Raw genomic sequence first — 19,222 nt, 5'->3', positions numbered from 1 at the left:
TAGGATTTTATCACGTGACATTCTTCAATCAATGGCATATTTCTAGCTATTTTACAAGGGTATGATATGACACAATTAGAGACGGATTGACCGATTGAACAAATAGGAAAGGTCAGTGTTTATGACATATTATATTGTGTCCAGTGTGCTACGGACAGCTAAAGAGTAGATCACTCGAGAGAGACTGCCAAATTATCGATCATCCGCCATGAAGATTCGACTCGTACGTTGGTAAAAACGAAACGAGGAAAAATAAGTTATGAATCCTTGTTTACATTACAACTAAACAAGGCGCCTGACTGTTCAATTTTGCTTGTTGCTGAAATCTTGCGCCGAAGGGCGTTTGTATGTGAAATGTGGAGTGTTTTTGTTCACTGATAAAAATCCGTTGGCTTGTATTAAAGGAGACATTTAAATCAAGTTGCTGATGCGATTGAGATTAGCCTTGGAGATCGGCTGACACTTCACCATGGCAAACCAAAACGGGCCCACAGGGACCAAGTAAGTAAAAGTCTACCCATTTGCGTGTTTGTCAAGAGTTTTGCAAGTGTATAATTAGATAGATCTAAGTGCACGTGTTGATAATGGAATCATAATAATAGCTAATTATTGGCCAGGAAGTGCTGTCCAGTGCATGTCTGCAGTCACTTTGATAAACGACCGTACACACAGTAGAACCAGCTGTTGATATAATGCTACTGTCTCCAGTACTTTCTGTGTACCCTCCTTCCTATCCCCCCTCACCCACCCCACCCCCATTTCATGTGGTGCCTTGTTCTTGGCTTTCATTTATGACACAAAAACCTCATTGGTTGTGATATGTTTGTCATTCATTGATTCAATAATAACAATAAGGAGAAGGAGGTGCTAATGAGGTTGAAACCTAGCTTTCTTCCCCAGAAAAAACTGTAAAGTGTTAACCCAGCAAACAAGAAATAGGGAGAGGCTGTCGTTTTCAATCATTGATCATCAGTGATAAAACACTAAATAGTGTACACAGAGCTTGACAAGCAAACCAATTGCAAAATAGTATAAAACGTTGTATTAATTTGTTGCTGTTGTGTTTTTTTTAAAATTGAAATTATGATCTACACCTTTATGTCTAAAAGAAAAAATGAAGTGCACATTTATCATATTCTTATAAGTACCAATGTTTTTGTTGATACTTAAAATAGTTGAATTACTGAGTTGACTGTTTCTTCCTGGAGTAATGCATGCATATGAAAACTGAGATGTGCAAGACATACAGACTCCAAAATGATATCTACGTGATATATAAGCACGAAGACCCATATACATGATATAGTTCATTTGTGAAGTCTTATAATGAGTACAATTATAGAATGAGATACGATCTTAACTTCAAGGAGAGGATGCATGGAGTCAATAGTACAAACACATTAACTAACAAATATTACACATTTCGGAAATCATTATTCATCTGGTAAGCACCAATTAAACATGAATTCCAAATTTCAGCCACATATGTGCAGATTCATAAATAGATACATTACTAGTGACATTGAATTTGTAGTGTTAGAAATAAAATTTCTCAAGTCAAGTAGCCTAGAAATGATTTAAGATGACCAAAGGCTGTAGAAGAAAAGTTTTAGCTCCCCCACCCCACCCCCACTCACCACCCACCCCCCTTTCTGCAGTCCAGTCCAATACGAAAAATCGTAATATTACAGAATATCGTAATATTATTCTTATATTACTATTTTTCGTAGTATAGTTAAATTACGAAATTTTGTAATATAGCATGTTGTGAGAGACTATATTACGAGTTTTCGTAATGTAAGACAAAATTAAGCATTGAAAGAAACTGAATGATGTTAAGGAAAGTATGACGTCAGAAATACATTATGCCCCAATGGTACTAGTATCACGTGGTCATTTTGGTCAGTGACGTCTATCGAAAAGTATGAAAATGCAAGAAGAAAGTAACAATAGTAATGGGTGAGTGAAAATTTTGTATTATTATTCTTATATAAGAATTTTCCCAGGGATGGGAACAATTTTCCATAAAACTTCAATGTATCCTAGAACTTGTCATAGTGTTCTATAATCCCCGAATTCCCTATATTTTTCCCGAAGTCTACCCTAAAAATCAGACCCTTATCTCCAACAACGAGATATTACGGGGGATAACTTGTACAACATTCACTAGGCTCTGACTCTGCATGCACTTGGATCAAATGCATCAAAACAAAGAAAATGCATGCATATCCACGATGATTTGATGAAACCAGAGACGTATAATCTCTCATGAAACATAACAAGCAGGTTGTATCAGAAAAAAGGGAAGTAACTCTTAGAAGAGTTAGAAATTGCTTATATTACGAATTTTAGTAATATTACGATTTTTCGTATTGGACTGGACTGTTCTGAAAAAAAAATGATTACAAGTTACAACTAACAAGTGAAAAGAAAGGTTATTCCTCCCCGCCCTTCCATTCAGGAACAAAATATGATCTGATCATGTATCCGGAGAAACATCATCAATTGCACCATGTGCACAGTAAAAATTATTTTCGTAAAAATATATTTGACATATACTTTATTTCATATGCATGATGATATGCATAAGTCATTGAAATGTATAGAGAATAGTTATTTTTTTTTATTTCTAATTATATATATAAATACAAGATGAAAAAAAAAATGCTCTGTGCTATAAATTTCATGAGAATCCTCTTCGAGTTAACTTAAGAAATGCAACTTAATTGCATTACCTGGGATTAAAAATGCAATAATATGTTGCTGAATTTTATTTTGAAACTATGGGCTAGTTCAACTCAAAAACAAACTAAACAACAGAAAAAATTCAATATGAAACTGACTACCAATATTTTTATCATCTAAGAAAGCTGTGATTTGTTTGGGATGACATTTTTCTTATCATATTTTTGTAGTTCAGTCTAACTCAATTGGAAGATTGACTCAATTTTAATCCAATGATGAAGATTATGCAATCTCATATTCAGCCTCCCAATTCGATAAAATCATGATATTATATGAAATTTTATCAGAGTCGTGTGCACGTATTTGAATTCTTGGCACCTTGTAGGTTTTCATAAATAAAGTGTAGTAGGAGTTTATATTATGCTAGGAGGGCTGGCTGAAGTGAAGATTGTGTTTTATCTATTTAGTATTGCATAATATTCACACCACAGTGGCACTCGAATATTTTTTCTGTATATTTAAAACCATATAAAATTTGTATAGTGAAAAAAATAAGTTTTGATTTTCAGGAGTTTTTAAAATTTCATCTCAGAGAGAGAGATTTTAAAACTTGACAAAATATTATAATGCAAATAGCTAAGATGATCGAGTCATTTAACATTTTTTTTTACAATAACTCGTTAACTGCAAGAAAATTATGATACTCTTATGTCAGTAATGCTGGCATTTACTTGAGTTTATTTAAAACTAACGAGATTTTGGTGACAAGAAATGGTCATAAAGAAGACGCAAGACAAATCGTTGTCTTGCCTGCTACTCCTTCCTGTTCGATACCAGGGGAATTTCCTAGCGTCGCAAGAAATTCTGAGAGGAATTCCTATTTCCAAAGCCTTCACAATGTATTGCCTTTTTAACAGATCATTTTCTGGATTTTACAGAAAAATAGGCTTTCGCCTCAAACCCAATATGGTTTTGAGAAGTATATATATTAAGGGTAATGTGTTGATTATTGCATTGCATGAGGCATTCGAGAATTGTAAAAATTAAAGTTGCTGATCAATAAGGAACTGCCTACGTTATAACGTTGGGGCCAGGGGTATGATGATAGAAGAAAGGAAGTTCTTACAATGCATGTGCAGCTAAAAGGGAAGGAAGCATTCTTACATCGAAGCCATTACTCTGTACAAAATTATGGGACCCCAAAATGACATGTTGCGGTATATTTATTAGTCCCCTACTGGTGAAACAAGTGGGGACCATAGGTTTCCTCCTAGTCTACCTATCTGTCTGTCTGTCTAACTGCCCATTTCAGGACGTTTGTTCAAATTGTTGAAATATATACTAAGTGAAAGAGTTATGCCCCCTAAAAAATGGTAAAATCAAGAGCTTCGTGCTTAATGAACAGAGAGCAGTAATGGATGTAGTGTGCTCTTATGTATGTTTTAGTGGGATGCTGTGTTAATTGTTCTTTTTTTACACACCTGAGATGAAAGTAAACATGATAATAGATTTTCAACATCTGATGTGTACATGGTGTATGGATCAGGCCCAGATATTCAATGCAGATTGTAAATTTACTAGAAATGACTACTATTTGCTGTGCTCTTTGCTATAACATTGCATTACATAATTTTACATTAATGATATCGTACTAGAAGTAAAACAAAACATATTGTATTTGACAGTATGCCATTAAATATTATACATACTTTCATTTTTGTTTATCCAAGTGGGATGAACATTACGTCATTAAGTCGAGTGTTTACTGAAAATTTTGTGGAAATGCAAAGTGCATCAGACTTTGTTGTAGGTAATGTTAAATAATGGAGAAACTTAATATATATGTAATCTATCAAAGCCTTGAAAATTAAGAAAATGTTACAGAAAAGGATTGGATTTAGCATGTTTTGTGTGCATGGCTCTATTATTCATGAAGTCTTTGATGCAACATAATTTCTCTGGAAAACTGCAATACTACAAAGTCGAGGTAGTGCATAGCTGCATTATGTTTACCAATGGCTTTTAATCATACATGCATCACAGAAAATTATGACAGGAGAAATTACAGCATTTGTAATTAACCTAGATCTTAACGAGGTCACCAAGTATGCATGAGCACAGCACAAAAAATTAGATTCAGTGCAATAAGTGCAGGAATTAGGGCAGAAGTAATAATTGTCATTGGAGAAACTCTCAGTGATGCTCATCATGATGTGTAATTTTTAAAATTTTTTGAGCTAACCCTTCCTTTTCTTAGTCGACATCCGAGGTACTTCCTTCTTTCCTTGTCTTTCGCCCACTCATTCATTAAAATGATGTCACACTCTCGCAGGTTGCTCAGAATATTCAATTTATTTTGTTTTTACTGCCATCTTGTAAGGACTCGATCCTTGCTTTATTTTGAATTATCAACTCTCTGTTTGAACAGATTCTCTTATAAAGCACAAGTCAATACTCAATTGATACACATCCAGCTTGAAAATTGTACAGCTATGATCCAGTTGACATTTAACTAGGGCCAAAAGAAAATATACTCTTGTTTCCTGTCCCCTGACCAAAAAAATTAGGGTAGGTAGGTTGAGAAAAAATTTTATTTTGAAAACTCAATGACTGAAGAACATATATCATGTAATAACAAGAAAATGATATGTTAACAGTTTACAAAGCAAGTTTGGTAATGAAGATTTATAAAGTAAAGGTATCCTGTACACTTGTGATGTATTAGTTCTGTATAATTATATTGTTGGTCGACTTAAGCATTTGTTTAGTATTTTAGGAAAATAGTCACCCAAAAAATGAAAATGTAATAAAAACTTTTAGGGTCGGAGGGTAAAATGTAGGGTAGATCGGGTGACAGGAAACAAGAGTATTTTTTTATTTTGGCCTAGAGCAGTTTATATTTGCATAACATGCAGGTATATTAAGAGTCTGTGGTTTTGATATCAGTGAGTGGGGCTTCGATCATCATTCACATATTGTTATTTAAGTACATGTAGTTCAAATTATAGATGTCCAAGATTTTTTTAATAATTGTAGTATTTTATATGTAGGTTGAATACATGTCCATGCATACATGCCCCCCCCCCTCCCTCTCAATAAAATTTTTGTTTCTTGTTAATGTTAATTTAAAATCTTGAACACAGAGCTAAAATAAGATTGACACTGAATAACTTTTTTTTTGTATATATGAGGAAGAAAAGATATTTTGAGTCAGTTTTCTAAAAAAAAAAAATTAGCTCAGTGCCTTTTAAAACTTAGAATTCCACCTTCCTTGACACTAAATACCCTTTTTTTTTTAAAAGATTGAACATACCGTATAATCCCTATTATACGGCGGTTAGAAAATTGCAAAAAAGGTGGCGGTTATTTTGGTTTATTTTGGTATATGGTATTCTCTTTATAATATTTAATGTCATATTTTAATTTCAAAAAATCTTTTGAAAAAAAAAATTGATAAAAGGAACCACTAAAATAATGTCTAACTTTACCTTAAGTGAAGCTAATCCACCCAAAGTATGCTAAATTATTCATTTTCCATTGAGAAATTGGATAATAGACATGTTTCATTTTCACTTTCTTCAATTTTTTGATACAATTCTAGTTGATTTTAATCACTGCACAGGAGAGGGGGGGGGGGGGGCTCTTATTTCCTGACAATTGAAAAAGACCTAAGGGGGTGCTTATAGGGGCAGGGACGGTTAATAAGGATTATACGGTATATATGGTTGAACATTAGTATCTCATTTACCTCCTTTACCATGGATAGTTGAAATAATTTGGAAGTCCCATGCAACCACTTTTTCACTTTGTATTTTGAATCCTTGAATATATTAGTTTTTTCTCAGCCCCATTTAGGTTGTGATAACAAGGATTTACTGTATTTAATAACCAGCCTGTTGTAATGGATAGAAATCAACAGGTATGAAATATGGCTGTTGTTCTTCGAAAGGTATGTTGATAAAGGGGCCAAGAGTGTAGAAATTGGATTAAAATATGGAATGCTAAAAGTTGTTACATGCAGGCCATATCCCATATATAATCTAAATCTGATAATTCAGGCAAATATTTAAAAAAAATGAAGTTATTAAAAAATGCTTTTTTCATTGTTTGTGTAAATTTGATTTAAATTTTGAAATATTAGAATTATTAGTCAGATGCTAGCTGTTGGTGTCTATATAAAAGCAATTATATTGTCTAATAACGTATGCATTGTTTATCAACATTGTTCTTCAGTTTAATAAAAGCTGCTTTGTAGGAGGCTATATTTTTGTATAAATTTGATTTTATAAATATGGAAATAAATATTAGGAAACTGCACAGTTGGAGTCTTCATATCCAATATTGTCTAGTAAATCTGACTAATTTATATAAATATTTTGAAAAGTTATTTAAGGTTTTCGTCAACAATTTAAAGTTGTTTTGCAAAAAAGAAGCTCTCTTCGACTGGGCTGCTAATGAGAGTGATTATCACTTATGTCAGAGACTATATACACAAAACAGAATAATGGCTCCAGACGGTGTACACGGCCTTAATGGAGCTTCATAATGCATATGCTGCTGTTCAATAAGAACTTTGTACCAGAGATAAGGAAATCTCACGATTCTAAGACCAAGGCTTACAAAAAAGGGAAGTCTAATGCAGCACTGTACATGCATGACCTGAGTTTTCAGAGGTATGTTTTGAAGATTGGGCATACATTGTAGTTTTTGTTTGAATTATGTAGGGAGATATGAGGAATGGTTTAAATATTTTGTTTTTGGAGATGTTTTCAGATATGTATTCACATGGGCACAGATTTGAATTGAGAATTAAGTATCAGTAGGAATTTTGGGGACTAAATTTCATTTGTTTTCAAAATGAATAATTTAAAAGTGTATGTTTTGCTTGGCCCAAGTGTTTGTCCAATATATGAATATAGTGGATTATAGGCCATATTACTTTTTTACCCCTCAGGAATATAGTGGATAGGTCATATATGATCTTGGTTTTCAACTTAGGGATATATTGGATGGGTCATGCAGTGTATAACCTTTTTCAACTGAAGGTCTTAGGATTATAAATTCTGTATGGGTCATATAACCTTTTTCAACAGAGGGATAATATTGGATGGGTCATATTTATAACCTTAAGAGTTTTTCAATCAATTTTAATTAGTGATGTTAGTGGATGGTCGGTCATAACTGTCCTTGTTTTTTAAACTTAAGAATCGATGAATAGGTTAAAGGGGCATGGACACAGTTTCAGCTAAAATTTCAAAATTTATTTTTCCATTTTTACGAATATTTAACTAGAATCTGTCTAATGGTCATCAAAAATTTGAACGCCAGTTGTCCAGATACAAGATAGATTTAGAACTCCAAACCTTTGTTATGTAAACAAGGCTAGTGGCATGTTTTTGTTTACACAGGTTAATATACTAATATATGTTTGTTCAAAGTAGATAATTTCAAATAAAAGTTAATTTAAAATACGATTCGACAGTTACTATTGATTTGCTGAACTTCATTGTGTTATAAATATGATATTTTCTACATGTAAACAAAAACAAGGCACGAGCCTTGTTTACATTATGAAGAACTTTAAGTTCTGTATCTTGTTTGTTAATCAACAAATGATGTTCAAATTTTTGCTAATCAATAGATGATGCCTTAGATAGGAATTGTAAACATTAAAATTGGTTTTAAAAAATCAGTTAAAACTGTGTCCAGGCCCCTTTAAAATATTACTTTGTTTTTCCCCCAATGTTTTGAAATTGGCCTTTATGACATTTGTTTTGAAATGTAAGGATGATAATCATGATAATTAAAGGATAATAATGGATAACTCATACAGCTTAGTCTTCAAAGCTGTATCTAGTCAATGGATAATGAACATGATGAATTTTCCAGTGTCCAGATTCCAGAGCTTCTGACAGCGTGGACTATTAATGGTCAGTCAGCTTGTCACCAGATTCAGTGTGAGGGAACATCAATGATGGACATATTTTCATTATTTCACAAATATCTCTCTGATGATAGATGAACATGCACACTTGAGTAGATTTATAACTGAACAGGTTAATTTAAGCCGATAAAGTACCCTTTCTATTTTGCTGATTCATTTCTCAAGGAGGTGTTGAAGGGAAAATCTGTGAAAATGAGATTGAAAGGATATTGAAGTTCGTGTTTATAAGAGTTATTTTCACCCTCTCACATGAAAACAATTTTGCCCCCTTTTAAAAATTTTGCCCATACACAGTTGTATTTTAGAAATTTCTTCTTCTATTTTGAATTATTTGTCTCATTTTAAATTTACCCATTTGTTACTTAAAGGGGTAAAAATTAAATGGGAGCAAAAATTTCCCTGTATACTATGTATACAGTAAATACAGTAGTTCCTTGATTCTTCATTCAGTGGCAGTGTTCTGTAAACAATTGCAGTATTGATACATTGTATACACAGTCAAACTTTGATAGCTTGAACTTTATGGGACCAAGGAAAAAACTTCATAATAACTGAGGATTCAGGTTTTCAGGGTATAATACTTTTAAAGAGTAAGACACTTTAGTTTTTGATTGTTTGTTTGTATGTTGTTTAATGTCCCTCTGGAGAATTTTTAACTCATATGGAGACTAAGACCTTTGTGAGCAGGATTGAGGGATCTTTTTTGCACCAGCACCTACTGCGACACCAGACCTTGGTTTATACGGTCTCATCCGAAGGACCAATCTTTACGTCCCACAGTGGTATTGAAACCCACGACCTAAGGATCAACTCCTTACCTCGCGATATACTGCTAACCACCGCGCCATGCAGGGGACCAAGTCACTAAGTGGTTGCGACTCCCAAATGACTTTAACATATTCATCGAATTCAAGATATTAGTGTTTGAGATACCAAAGTTTAACTGTATTAATTTGGTAATCATATGTCAATTGTATTCTTAGAATTTATTCACTTGGACATAAAAAATGAAGTTTCTAGGCAAAGTTCAGTGCATGGGGACTAAATCTCCTGATATTTCAGATTGAGAAATGACTAATTTAATCTCTGTTATTACTAATTAGATATATTTAGACATTTAGTACCGAACCATATTGTTACGCAACTTTTTACGCACAATGGATTTATAAATGCATTACTTCCAAGAAAAAAAAAGCATTTTCCTCCACGTGAATCTTTTTTATCTATTATACCTTCATCCTCTACTCATGCTAAGCATGTATTAAAAGTACTAAATAAGCATTACTTCAGCCCCAATCTGCTTACATGCTTCCTCTTGTACGATGATTTTTTCCATGATGACCAAAGTAGATTTACTGAACATTGATCAATGGGTTCAGGAGATGTAGCATGCAACAGATGGAATCATCGTCACAAATTTGATCAAATGATGTACGTTACTCGCAAAAACCTATTTTAGGGATGCGCATGAAAGGCGGTTAGGTGCTGTAGTAAACATTTCTGGATACAAATGCTGGGATCGAAAATAATAGCATGTACGCAATTCATTAACAGTTGAATCTTTATCATTTCTTAATGACTTCAAGAAATGAATTGTGAACAAGAAAAATTGAAGACTTCAACTAGTCATTCCAAAGTTTCTTTACATCATATGTCACAATGTATTTATTAAGTGATTTGTATAAATTGTAAATCATATTTATTAACGATTAAGTTATTGACATGCAATTTGGCAAATTGTCTTACCGGTAATGCACAAAGTTATCATCAGCAATGAGAAATAATTTCATGTTGGAAGGGATGTGTGAATATGATGTCTGATGTAAACAGGTAGTGGTAATAATTTTCTGTAGAAAATGAACTCACATAACATATTTATAAGTGATATAAAAGGGATTTCTAAATAAGGGACAGGGGTAATAATTTCCTTAGAAAATGAATTCGCATAACATTTTTATAAGTCAGATATAAAAGGGATTTCTAAATAAGGGGCAGCAGGAGGCAATTTATCGTTTCAGTAATCAATTTTAATTTAATTTATAATTTACAATAAAATTTGAAAAATGCTTCTAAAACAAGTCTCTTCAACATTAAAAAACCAAGGGTATAAAACTGTATTTATAGTCGTCTTTCAATAAAATATGCTGAAATAATATTGAAAATTACTATATTTTAAAATCTAATATTTTTAAAATGTTTTATTTGTTCAAGATATTGCCTAAGCAGTAACATGTTGGGACACAAAAATTTCCAGGTATTGATTCAAAGTAATTTGTATTGTACGTGTACATTTTCTTCTTTATCTTCAACAGCATGAGTTACTTCCCCTTATTTGCTGTAATCTCTCTCTCTCTCTCTGATTATTCAGCGAGGGGGTTTTAATGCTCTTGACTTAGAAACATGAAATATGAAAGGAATTTGTACCTCCTTTCTCTCCATCAGGCCCACCGGGGGGAGAAAGAAGTAAAAATCACGATAATTCCTAAAAGATCATGGTGTGCATGGTGATGAGTTTGATTTTAGCACGCTGCCCCCATGCTGTGTCTTGATTTGCATTTTGGCAGTGTCGAATGTATATGTATTTTGGCAGAGTAAGTAATGACCTTCGAGAGTGTGTCTGTGACTATAATATACCCAAGACTTTGCTGACAGTTTGTCCTCGACAAAACGCAATTACACAGATACCACATGCTATGTGTGCTGAAGGGAAAGGCATTATGGTGCACTCTTCGCTTTCTTTTGAAGATGCACTGGTCATAGAAGGATTTTGTTTACGAATCTGGTTGCGACAAAAAATGTAAATAGATTTGTGAATGCAGTTGTCTTGGATTTCAAATTTTCCGTATTTATGTATATAGATGAGTGATATTGCTGTAACGGACTGGAGTTCTTTTGATTGCAGGTAAAAATTCAGATTAGAAGTGTATTGCAGAGAAGTTTTTTTTCTCTCTTAAATATGAACAGTAAACATTATATCTATAAACATTATTTCAGAGGCGGATCCAGAAATCTTGAAAAAGGTGGGGGGGGGGGGGTCGGGATAGGGGCCCATAGCCACAAAAAAAAATTGATGTAGTAAAATTTATTATTTTGGGCAGGAAAGAGAGGCGGTATGCTGGGCCCCACTCTAAATCCTCCAATGTAACTACATGTATGTCCTCTGGTTTGCTGATGATTTGATTTTATTTTATTTGGAAAGGTGATAATTCCTGTTTCTTAACCAGGTCTCTTTCTTTTCTTGCTAGTTTTTTTTTAAGTATATAAACATGCAGTATAAACTATGTCCTCTGCTTTTGATTTGATTTGAATTTTAATTGAAGGGGAGGCAATTCACTCAGTGTTTTTGTTTATGAGTTTTAATTGCATTTCAAACTACTTGTTGTGAAAGATATGTCAACTGATTATAAGCTGATGTGTAGTTTTTTTTTTATTTTCACCATGGTGAGGGTTGACAGCATCACACCTATAAACAGTTACCATAAACATCATTAAGCTGTTATATAATGAAATGTCAAACAAGCTTCCATATTTTTCATCCACATCGGATTAACTGAAAAAAAAATGTGCTAAGAAAATATACAAAATTACATAAAAGTTCATTTCAGTGGCATTATATCAATAACGGAACTCAAAACTCTTTTTCTTATGTTTGAATCTTGAAGAAAAAAAAAGGTTTTTGAGCAGATTGTTTTTGTTTAATACAGATTTGATATCAGAGTTCTTTCATATTACAATATGACATATACAGTAGAGGCAGTTATTAAATGTATTGCAGCCTCAGCTTTCTATCTTGGTGCTCCCTGGTGTATAAAATATCTTATTGAATAACCAGGTCCTACAGAAACACAAATGATTCAGAAAATATATAAGAAAAATTGCAGCAGGGGATGCATTATTATCAGGCATGGATCCAGACCTGCAGTCGGCCTCTTAATAGATTTAATCTGATAGGTTATAATGCATGTCTGCTTAATAACATTATTTTTTATCTGAGAACAAGAAACTAGAGTAATCTGTATGAGTTGTAAGAGAAGCAAAGTGCTCTATATTAAGAGTTGTAGAAATGCAAAGTGATTCATTTATAAGTGTTGTAGAAAAGCAAAGTGATTCATAAGTGTTGTAGAGAAGCAAAGTGAGTTATAAGTGTTGCAGAGAAGCAAAGTGATTTATAAGACAGTTGTAGAGAAGCACTAAAGTGATTTATAAGTGTTGAAGAGAATCTAAGTGATTTATAAGTGTTGTAGAGAAGCTAAGTGATCTATAAGTGTTGTAGAGAAGCACTAAAGTGATTGTAGAGAACTTAAGTGATTTATAAGTGTTGTAGAGAAGCACTAAAGTGATTGTAGAGAACTTAAGTGATTTATAAGTGTTGTAGAGAAGCACTAAAGTGATTGTAGAGAACTTAAGTGATTTATAAGTGTTGTAGAGAACCTAAGTGAATTATAGGTGTTGTAGAGAAGCACTAAAGTGATTTATAAATGTTGTAGAGATCAAAGCACTAAAGTGATTTATAAGAGTTAGAGAACTTAAGTGATTTATAAGTGTTGTAGAGAACCTGAGTGAATTATAGGTGTTGTAGAGAAGCACTGAAGTGATTTATAAGTGTTGTAGAGATCAAAGCACTAAAGTGATTTATAAGAGTTAGAGAACTTAAGTGATTTATAAGTGTTGTAGAGAACCTAAGTGATTTATAAGTGTTGTAGAGAAGCACTAAAGTGATTTATAAGTGTTGTAGAGAACCAGTTAGTGCTTTAAAAGATTTTCAGAGAACCAAAATTATCTTTTAAGAATTGTAGAGATTCAAAGTTGTAGAGAACATGAAAGTGATTGATAAGGTTTTTAGGGAACCAACATGATCTGAACAATACAAATTGAACTGATATCAATAAAATGTAAAATCCCCGCCCCTCACTCTATAAACAATCCTTAGGGATTCATGTAACATTAAATAGGATATTTTACAAGGTCAGGGGTGATTTGGGAGTCTAAAAATAGTTGCTGTTGACAAGCAGGTAAGATTGGCAGGTATATAATACGTCAATCGGATCAGCTGCTTATTAACTTTGCCATCCATTACATGACAACGTATCCTGCTTAATTAATTTTCATCACCATGGAAATCGAAGAAAGCCATCTCATAAGAATTTAACACCAAGCCAGCGGTCTCATTGGCCAGATGGACCGATGTTTGGTCACTTTGAGGTGTGAAACCCTGACGGTTATATCTTGTGACCAGACACTTTGTTTCAGCATCTTGATCAGGCTTCAGAGCGGCAAAGACAGATAAACTTTTTGTCATCAAAAGGTCTTCCTTAGTGAAATCACAAACCAGATCTGTTCCAAGACTTCTCTCTGTGAATTTTTTTTCCTTATTGGAAAGTGATAGACTTTGATGTTGGACTTCATGAAGATGATATCATGTTCAATCTTCTGTCATTAATTGAGTTCAGTCTTAGACCCTGCAAAACATTGTTTTTAGCTGTTCGGATTCTGTAATTATAATGGTCATCACCTTTTATTAACTGACTCTGGAGAAGAATTTCTCTCTGGAGCTGAATTGCAACCAGAAGAAAAAATCAATTTGAAAATTGATAAAGATCTGTATTTACTGCTTGACAAAGCATCAAAGCAATTATTGCCTTTTTTATAAGCTTTATAGTGATTCTTAATTAAAAGAGACTTAATAATAAGACAGTGATAAGGAATTGCTTCTCTGGGACATGCCTTCAGTTAATAAAGCAACAACACCTAAATGCAGGTAATTGATTTTTCGATATTTATATTTTGTCCATGAGTTATCAACATTTTGATGAAGAGAAGAGAATGTAATATAACAATATTCCACTTAAAAGCAGCTGAAGTATCATTGTTTCGATAATTAATGGTTCAAATATAATTAATATACAGTCAAACTTTAATATCTTGAACTTGATGGAACCATGAAAAGACTTGAAGATAATATTCAAGGATTTGAGAAGTTGGAGTTAATTAACAAAAAGGTAAAGAAAGCTTTTGAATGAATTCAACAGATACAGGGTATTTCAGATAAATCAGTGTTTGAGACATCCAAGTTCTACTGTACAGTAATACTGAAGTCAGCATGCATGGCAAAATTTTGTTTTTGTTACTTGTTAAGAAAATTTTCTTTGGAAATCTATAAAAAGTAATTTTTTTCTTTAATTTAAATTTGCATTTATGTTTTGGTGAACATGCTTTAAATCAAAGTCATAGCTTTTAAGCACCATCCTTTTAAGGAGAAACTCATTATGGACTATTGATTCTTGGGGACTGCAATGTCAACAGAGAGAAACTGTCATCTATAATTGATCAAGTTTAAAATCTGTGCTCATTACTTCAGTGATCAGACCAAAATCTGTAATTTAATAGTGCTCACCAAAGGAAGATGGGAATGAGATTCTTGCAGATACTGCAAGGGAAAATTCACATTAGCTCACTCAATAACGTGCAGGCTTCTATGTTTACATTTGTTGTCTCGATAGAATCCTGGGAAAATGACAGGGGTCAGAAACCTAGAGGTTAATTGTGCAGCAATGGTCCCTCCATTTATAGTCTTAATGATACTGGTCTAGGCCTTATTATTGACGTATAGAGTTTATGCATGCTGTTGCACTGTGTGGGAGGATACTAATTTTATCAACACTTTTAATGGAAATAAATGCATTTTCAGCATGATCGACTCTATTCAATTGACATGTACAAGCACAAATTTTGAGATAACACTTGTACTAAGAACATTGTTTTTTAATTAAATTTCCAGTAGTGCAAGAAGTAGTTAGAGATTCTGTTGATTCCATTTCCTGATTGTCAGAGGTCTTGGAAAGTGGTGTTGGGGGGGGGAGTGATGAAACACTGCAAGAAGCAATAGGATTTTTTTTTGGGGGGGGGGTGTTATTGGTAACGATATTCCATTAGATTATGCTTGTAAACTCATTTGGCCCTTTGCCACGTACAAAACATATTCATCCTTATTTACTGCAGGTTTTCATTTAGGATCTACTCTTGCATTATAATCCTTGTATATTGGTACATTGAGGCCCAGATTTATGAGCAGTTTCCAGTAAAAGTGTGGGTCATTTATTACAGAAAACCAATAACTGCTGTATAGTCCAGCATTGAGAATTACCTCCAGGGCTCTAAATATTCTCAAGGAATGAACGTTAAAGCTAATGACCTGTGAATTATTGCATGGTCACTAAAAATCATTTTGACCTAATTGTATGGCTTACTGATAGTTTGTTTACAGTCTCCAAATAAGACTTGTTAATGGGCAAGAGCAAGTCTGCATTTATTTACTGTTATAATTAACTGATGGATAATTAGCCAATGATGCTAATAAGAAAAGTTCAAATTCTACAGTGGATGGTAGTGTGTTTGTTTTTGAAGAAAATTCAGTTAATTAAGGCGTGCACAAAATATTTTCAATACACCTTTTTCATCTGTTTCTTAAATTATCGTGGAAGTAGACTGTTACGGCTGTTAGAAATTGATAAGCATTTAAGTAGAAATACTTGGTTGTTCATTCCATAAGTAATGTTTGCATTATCCGTACTCAACTGAGTACAAGAGTATAACATCAGATCGTTCTGGTATTGAGACATTATTGAGCTCGGATAATGATGTATTAACTTCCAAGGGGCTGCTGAAAGCATTGACATTCTGTGAAGATAGTAGATCTATAAAAACACACATGCTTAAGAAACAAAACACTTGAACATCTCTGCATACCTAATTTTATGTGCACACACTCATAAAAAAGAGATTAATTTTATATATGGGCGATCATAAATCAATTGAATTTTGAAATCAACAGTGTTAAAAAAAATCAGATGAAATCATGTGTACAATGTACAGTCATTATTTACATTTTTTTTTGTTAAAACTATTTCCTTGTCTTGTGAAAATTTCTAGAATCAGAATTAGAAGCTCACTTTATGTCTGATGATAAATCTTTCTACAAGAATGCAGTTACTATAGTTCTTCTTTAAGAGGTATACATCAAGTTTTATATTTTTCTAAGAGTATGTGTGATGATGGCACTTACGAGAAAAATTGCCAAACTCTCCAAGATAGGCAGTTTCTGCCAGGATTGCTTTTAAGAATTGTTAATTTGTCTCTTCTTTATACAATGCATAATTATTAACTTACTTAAAGAAATGAATAAAAAAAAAATTCTTCAGCATTTTGAAAAAAGACACTTGAACAAAATTTACCAGGGGACACAATCCTAATTTGGTTGCAATTTTAAGCAGGAAAAACATAGTGATATATGGTACCGGAGTGTATGAAAATTTTCTTTTTAGAAGATTTAAACTTCCTAGGAATTTAAAAGACATACATAAAGTATATCATAAAATTGATGAAAATATTAGTGCTTTGTGTAATATGATTAAGATATTGAACAGTCCCTTTTCTCTGGAATATCAGCTTTATATAAATATCAATTTATTGTGAAAGTGTACAATTAGTATTATCTATATATACTGCTCAGCTCAAAAACAGACTCATGCATATTGATATACAGCATGTTCAGTACAGTATGAATGATTTTACACTTCTAAAATATACCTAATAAGAATTTAAAAAAAAACATTTTTGTTTCATTTCAGGGTTTTTAAAAAGACAAGCCCAAATGGAAAGGTGTGTACATTTCAATACTGAATCAAAAAAAAAACAAAAAAAAACATAAATCATCACTTCAAGGTTTTCGTAATTGCTATAGCGTGATTAACAATTTCAAGGTTAGATGCTTTCAATGAGATAATATCTAACTGGGTTCTGATTCACAAAATATGCTCCATATTTTATTTTTATGGTTTTAATTTATGTTTTTCGTCAGCTGTAGCTCATGAAAGAAAGAAAGTGCATATACCTATATATATATTTTCTTTATAAGAAATTGCATGTTTATGTTTTGCTATTAATGACTCGGAAAATATATTAAATAAAAAGATTTTAGGAAGATTAATTTGTCTGTCACTTTCCTTCATGATCTAGGATGTTTTTTTTTTTAATTAAATCGTTCAGATTGGGAAAATTTTATATTTAATTTAAAGATTAATAAAATGGAGAACCAATATGATTGTTGAAATAACGGAGGCAAAAATGATTCTTGTATATCAACAAGAGCAGGTGTCATAATGTGCAAGTCGTGAGAGAATTTTGATTTACTTGCATCAATTCTCCATGCTCTAGTTTGTTATAGAAATGCAATTATTTGTTATCAATTTTATGCTAATGTCTGAGGAATCATATCTCCATATTATATAAAAGAAACTTAAAGTGCAGTTTGTCCATGAAAAAAAATTGATGTACATGAAAATGGAGTGTTGTTGCATGTGGGCTTCTTTTGATTTCTTTCAAAATTTTTCAACCAAAATAAAAAAAATGTAATAAAAAAATTGAAAAATTTAAGATGCATAAAATAATAAATTCATCCAAGATTGACTGAAAGGCAAATAATCGATAAAAATTAATTCATATGAGTGATTCTAATTGAGAAGAGTAATTAAGTGTAATAATTTCTTGTGGCAATCAAGATTATAATTTTATTGATCATGAAGCTTGATAGTTTTTTGGAGTTCATTGGAAAACGATAATGTTTTAAAATTTTTTTCAGATAACAACGTACCTGGGAAAACGAGATTTCATTGATCACTTAACTCATATAGACCCTATTGGTAAGGCACTCTCTAGTAATAGTAAATTTCTGTGTACTTTTATAAAATTTATAAAGTGCATTTTTAAAATTCTTTTTTTAAACTTGATATCTTTAGAATATTGTGCACTTTTACGAAAATTATAGGTTCATATTCTTTAAAATTTATTGTAATAAAAGTGATACTGGGTATATACAGCCAATGTATTGGATTTTATAATGTACTTCTATGTCCAATTCTTGTTTAAATAAAGGTACATACATGAACCTGTTTGAACCTATTACCTTTGATATTGTAATAACGAAATCCTATCAAATGTACTGTACTGTTGGTTAGGGGTGTGAACATTCGTGTCTAGATTTTTTGCTTATAATGTGAAAAAAGTAATCAGGTGATTTTACATTTATCATGTTTATGGCATGTAATTTTTGCTAAAAATAATATTAAGGACATGCACAGACAATTTTTTATGTCAGCATAAAATGCATTACAGAATTGTAAATGACTTATTCACAAATTTATTTTTCGCACTTTTATTGTTTTTTGTTTTGTTGGAGATTGACTAGCCAGAATTTGTGAAACATTTTGTGTGGCATATAAGTACTAAATAAATACAGTAAAACTCTGTTATAATGAAGTCACTTGGACGTGTAAAAATTACTTCACTATATCTCTGTATAGGGAATATCTAAAATTTTACAATGGGGGATCCAAGAAACCTTCGCTATATCCATGAATGCACACTATCTGTGTTCGTACTAAACGAGTTTTACTGTATCTGGAAAAAATATTGTGTTTCCATAATTTGGCAATCTACAGTATGGTATTTTTTTCCTATAATAATGATACACAGTGCTTTAGTTAACCCAAGATGAGTGGCAGAGTAACCTATGAATTACCATTTAAATGAATCTTC

The 19,222-nt window shown here is 32.3% G+C and overlaps 1 protein-coding gene across 3 annotated transcripts in view; it reads left to right on the top strand.

Annotated features, from left to right (window-relative positions):
- LOC134271920 (beta-arrestin-1-like) overlaps window positions 1-19,222 on the top strand; it is a 32,776-nt gene continuing 13,554 nt past the window's right edge. Inside the window, exons 1-3 of one of the 3 annotated variants that reach the window (XM_062754150.1) lie at window positions 1-501; window positions 17,257-17,287; window positions 18,267-18,327. In XM_062754150.1, the coding sequence (XP_062610134.1) occupies window positions 470-501; window positions 17,257-17,287; window positions 18,267-18,327 (124 nt within the window). In that variant the 5' untranslated portion in view covers window positions 1-469. Of the gene's footprint in view, window positions 502-7,203; window positions 7,359-11,352; window positions 11,532-17,256; window positions 17,288-18,266; window positions 18,328-19,222 lie in introns of those variants that run through there. The other 2 variants (XM_062754148.1, XM_062754149.1) reach the window with 2 other exon arrangements.

Source organism: Saccostrea cucullata, unplaced genomic scaffold (genome assembly GCF_032062105.1).
Source record: "Saccostrea cucullata isolate Sc308-1 unplaced genomic scaffold, CSIRO_AGI_Scuc_v1 ctg709, whole genome shotgun sequence".
Classification (NCBI taxonomy): domain Eukaryota; kingdom Metazoa; phylum Mollusca; class Bivalvia; order Ostreida; family Ostreidae; genus Saccostrea; species Saccostrea cuccullata.
This window is presented reverse-complemented; position numbering and strand designations above follow the sequence as displayed.